Below are 5,060 nucleotides of genomic sequence, written 5' to 3'. Positions count from 1 at the left end.
AATGTTGTATTTATCATGTATTTATAAGGGAATACTTCATAGACTGGCTGGATATCGCACTTGCTTGTTGAACTTTGATACGGGAACTTTTAATACCAGATCTCATGACTGTTTACATGTAAAAACTGGCCACACTACAATTGAAACGGGTTATTTTGCTTCCCAAGAATGGAGAACATTTCAAGAACATGCAAAACTGGATACATCGATGCCACTAATGCACTTTAATAATCTGGTGATATACATTTATACTCACACCTACTCCTGTTTTTAACATTTTAAATGGACCTGTGCAGTTATGTGTTCCTTGTTTTTGTTTGTATTGTTCTGGATTTTAACAGGACACTCATGAAACAGAGTCTGGAGCTCTAAACTAAACACTTACCCATATACGGTTAAAACATGTCATCAGGCCGATCATTGTGAAAGCTTAAATACCAAAAAATGACAACTTTGAGTTCTTATTGTGGACACAGATTTAATTTCTTTCAGCTGATTGAATGGTCTGTTGATCTATGGCGGTTTACAAAAGCACAAAGACACTTACATAGTGCTTTAGGTAACAAATAAAAGACTGTTTTTTTGGCACCTTTAGCAGCTACTTGAAGACACAGTTCAGAAAAAAAAAAAAAAAAATTATGAATGAAACACTTTAAAACTAAAAGCGTGATCATTTTTTGCTGCATAAGTTGAAACCGCAGGACCAGACAGGCAAGTATTCAAGTATATTCACTCACAGTTACTTAGTTGGCTGCACTTTTAGCACTATATATAACTTTTAGCTCTATTTAAGTTTATTTTTTTAGAGGTTCACACTAAAATGTATTATTATAAAAGGAAAGGCACGGAAATGATGCTGTTACTGCTATGTTTTAGTGTTTTTTATATCATTAAAGTGTTAGATTTACCTGCTGTTCATCAAATAGCAGCAGCATTATAAACACATGCGCCACCTGCTGGTCATAAACGTGCATGGTCATAGTGATTCCCTTTACAGTTTTAATTCTAAATTTATTACTGTCTGGATTTTATATTTTATTGAATGTGAAAAGTGTTGTATGATTTATATTTATGAAATCTCTTTATATAATGTTTGTATAGGCCTGCACTTGAATTAACTGTCCATTTGCTTGACTTTCCATCACATTGACCAGCAGGCGGCGCTCTTTATCTTCTGACAGCTACTCACTTTGCCTAGCGGATTATCAAAATGAGTTTATCTTTCATTTGGTGGCTGTCCATTTATGAATTTATATCTTAACAAAGCAAAAATGTGTAGTATTTACTTCTGTCTACTTAGTTTAACCAAGTTTAGTTTTGCTGTTTATGTTTTGTCCATCTTTATGCGCGTTCTTCTCACAGAGACCAAAGGTGTATTTTAACAACCAATACCAGGAGTAATCACACATTTCTAGCTCTCATTTCTGTGATGTAGTTTCAGTATTCGGCACGTGCTAAACGGTGAACGGGGACGGCCGTGTGCGCGAGTGGCACGCGGACAGATGTGGCCCCACCCTCCCGGTCCTCGCGCTGGAGCACACAGGGCCTCTGCCGCTGAGCCAATCACAAGTTGCAGCGCCTCTTTTGCATTGAAGCGGTGCCTCGCCATTGGCCCGGAGCGTGCCGCTGCAAACCGCCTCGCGTGCCATCAGACGTCTGCTCCCCAGAAGCGCGAGCAGGATAAAAATAGTGTGAAGTGTGTTTGTTTAAGGCGCGTACAGACAAGACTCTACTGTGTTTAATAAATGTGCACTGACGCTTTAAAAATGATAGGCTGGTACTTATTTAGAGACATGAGGTTAATGTGGATCAGGACAAACTGCAGCAAACGAAAAACAAGTGACACTTATTTCAAAATACTGTATTTCAATGACAAACTTTTGATGTTTCTACTCATTTAAACTCTTAACGCCAATTTTAAACTCAAAGATTCAAGGATTTACCACAGGTCTACTCAAAATATAGTTAAATCCATGACTCGTTCTCATCTCCAAAATGAGTCCAAGTTTTTCTGCGTGTTTCTGACTTTTTATTATACACATTTTACTGCAGAATCTCGTGGCTGTTGTTGCTCCTCAGACCGCACTCCTCTGTTCACTGGACTTGGTGTGGAGTCCACATTCTTCCACAGCACGCACCAAACAGCTACATTTCTCGAGGAGCAAGGCGCATTCCCCTGTTATCGCTTCACAGCCGCCGCCGTGCACCTCGCTCGCTTTGTTGTTTGTCCCTGCAGGGCTGATTGCGCAGCGCGTGACTGACGGCCCGCGGGGGTGTTGTCCAATCAGCAGCCTGCCCCGCGCCCAATGGGTGAGTCCTTTCTGCCATTGGCTGAGGCGAGTGTGGGAAAGAATGCAGAGAGGGTTTCACACGAACTGGGAGCACGCAGGCCGGCTATAAGTAGCTCCACGGCGCGTGTCAGTGGCAGAAGCGCACCACGCTCCTCGAGACGCGCAGATAAACACATCGTGAGACACTCCTGGATGTTCTAGCGGGACACGCGGAGACTCTCCTCCAACTTTTTTCCTAACGTCGCCTTTTCTTCCATTGCCAAAGGGATATTATTTTTGCTTGTTCTTGGTTTGGTTAATGATGCCTGCAGACACGATGGAGAAGCAGACCGCGTCACCAATCGCCGGTGCCCCTGCGTCCGGATCACACACTCCGGACAAACCTAAAAACGCCAGCGAGCACAGAAAGGTAAGGACTGGCTCCATCCCTGCGCTGACATTATGGTTTTAAGGATGCGGGATACTCGCATCTTTCAAAGTACTTCACTACAGCCACTAATGTAACTTTGTACTGTTTGCAGTCGTCCAAACCCATCATGGAGAAACGGCGCAGAGCTCGTATCAACGAGAGTCTGGGTCAACTCAAGACCCTCATCCTGGACGCTCTCAAAAAAGATGTAAGTTCATTTTACAGTTAACTTTACGCACACTACGGGTTTAAGCGTTGCTTGCTTCATTAAAGGACAGTGATTAACTTTTCCTGTCTCCTTTTACAGAGCTCCAGACACTCTAAACTGGAGAAAGCAGACATCCTGGAGATGACTGTCAAACACCTGCGGAACCTGCAGCGCGTGCAGATGAGCGGTACGTGCAGATCCACTGGTTTTACCAGACAATAACAGACAATTACACACAATAACAACATTTCTCTCTGTTGTTTTATTTTCATGTTACTTATATTTCTCCTCTTCCTTCCAGCAGCTCTCTCCGCTGATGCTACGGTTCTGAGCAAGTATCGTGCTGGTTTTAACGAGTGCATGAACGAGGTGACGCGCTTCTTGTCCACCTCAGAGGGAGTAAACGCAGAGGTGCGCTCCCGGCTTCTGAGCCACCTGTCCGGCTGCATGGGTCAGATGATGTACCCGCAGCAGGCCCCATCTCAGCAGCACATCGCGCAGCCTCTCCACGTGCAGCTGCCCTCCACTCTGCCCCTCAACGCCTCTAAACTCAGCCCCGCCGAGGCCGCCTGCCCTAAGGTCCTGGGTGGCTTCCAGCTCGTGCCCGCCACTGATGGACAGTTTGCCTTCCTCATCCCCAGCCCGTCCCCCGTCATCCCGCTGTACGCCAACGCCGGGCCCGTGGCTGTTAACGCCAGTCCGGTTCATGGCAGCTCTGTGCCACCAGCAGCTTCCCCTGTCCATGGCATGACATCGTTCTCCGGGGCTCCTCAGGCGGTCAGCCCTGTGAGCCTAAGCACCGGCTCCGAGAGCAGTGAGCCGGTGTGGCGGCCCTGGTGATTTCAGCACCGGGTTCTGGACTGTAACACGTGGGTGTACCCGTGCTTTGGGACGTAGTTGTCCCACTAGTTGTTCCGTTTTAAGGGACGAGCCTGTTCTGGCTGTGATTATTAATTTATCGTCCACTCCAACATTTGGATGCGGATGATAAAGTGATGTAAATGCATTTGGACATTAGAGACACTGTTGAAAGTACTTAGTCTAGTTTTGTACAGACTTGTAACTGTTTGTCAAACCAAAGTGTTTTATATTCTTTTCTTTGTTGTTTGTGTTGAACACGAAATATAAGAAGTGGGCTTGACCCATTGTTTAAATAAAAGATATTTTTAAACATTACTTTTTTGTCTTCACACTCATGTGTCCTGTGTCACATTAAACTAAAGTCATGCAGTGTAAGGCTTAACTTTACAGAGTTACACTGAACTAAACTGATAGTATGTGAACATTTAACTTCTGGTTCAGAGATCTGAGGCAATGAGACAAATGTGCCTGACATTATGGACATGCCCTGTTTTTATTGCCATAAAGGTAATGAAACGTTTGAAAGGGTCTCATCCTGTATGCAGCGGGAGCTTTAAAAGCCTTAAAGCCTATTCATGAGCCTGGGAAATGCGCGCAGAGGTTAATGTCACTAACAGATTGCCTGAGTGAAAAGAGAATATGGAAAGATCCTCACTTCCTTTTGTGCGTCAATTGTTCAGTGACACTCTCAATAGGTCTTCACCTCCATAAAAGAAAAAGCGAGGGAACTCTGAGAGCGAGAGTGGATGTGACCACATTTTGAGACACTTTTACGCACAGATATGGCCATAGTCTGTTCTTTTCGTGGTCAGTGTAAACTCAGTGTGGGCTGCAGGACCGTGGCGTGGCGCAGGCCGTGTGCCCGCCACTTGCAGCTCGCGGCCCCTGAGCCTCGGATTAGGTTTCAGACTGGAGACCGCCGCTTAAACATCCACAACATTTAATACCACTTCAGCCTGTAGACATTGAGCCAGACGCTTCAGTCACAGGGTTTCAGTCACGGGAAAGAAAAAAAAACTTGTCCAGTGTGCGTCAAAGGGCTGGACTCCTGATTGTCAATTTATATAGTCCATGCCTGTAAGTCCTTAAAGTAGACGCGCATTAATTTGTCAAACATCAAAGCCTGTGTAAAGCAGACGTGCAGGTGAAATAAGAACTGGTTTCGGTGTGGATCCTCCCCAGGGCTGTGTGTTTTTACTGACTTCACACTGAGAGTTCTAAGAGATCGAAACTCACCACTGCGCACGATCTGATATTAAAGAAAACAACAAACCCTTTGTGGCTTGTCACA

The 5,060-nt window shown here is 44.9% G+C and overlaps 1 protein-coding gene across 2 annotated transcripts; it reads left to right on the top strand.

Annotated features, from left to right (window-relative positions):
- The first annotated feature begins 2,401 nt into the window (after positions 1-2,401).
- On the top strand, positions 2,402-4,084 carry her9 (hairy-related 9). Of its 2 annotated transcripts, none has more exons than XM_033970125.2 (4): positions 2,402-2,700; positions 2,813-2,908; positions 3,008-3,095; positions 3,210-4,084. In XM_033970125.2, the coding sequence occupies exons 1-4, from the start codon at positions 2,590-2,592 to the stop codon at positions 3,746-3,748; spliced, it is 834 nt and encodes a 277-aa protein (XP_033826016.1). In that variant the 5' UTR covers positions 2,402-2,589; the 3' UTR covers positions 3,749-4,084. The 2 variants fall into 2 exon arrangements, with proteins under 2 accessions (XP_033826016.1, XP_033826017.1); XM_033970126.2 differs by having other exon boundaries at positions 2,403-2,700; positions 3,213-4,084.
- The last annotated feature ends 976 nt before the right edge of the window (positions 4,085-5,060 follow it).

Source organism: Periophthalmus magnuspinnatus, chromosome 7 (assembly GCF_009829125.3).
Source record: "Periophthalmus magnuspinnatus isolate fPerMag1 chromosome 7, fPerMag1.2.pri, whole genome shotgun sequence".
Taxonomy (NCBI): Eukaryota; Metazoa; Chordata; class Actinopteri; order Gobiiformes; family Gobiidae; genus Periophthalmus; species Periophthalmus magnuspinnatus.
This window is presented reverse-complemented; position numbering and strand designations above follow the sequence as displayed.

Bases quoted from the DNA above. Each gene is read 5' to 3' on its own strand.
- her9 (XM_033970125.2), top strand. From the start codon at position 2,590: ATGATGCCTGCAGACACGATGGAGAAGCAGACCGCGTCACCAATCGCC. The intron at 2,701-2,812 runs GTAAGGACTGGC...TACTGTTTGCAG, and splicing joins ACGCCAGCGAGCACAGAAAG to TCGTCCAAACCCATCATGGA. The intron at 3,096-3,209 runs GTACGTGCAGAT...TCTTCCTTCCAG, and splicing joins GCAGCGCGTGCAGATGAGCG to CAGCTCTCTCCGCTGATGCT.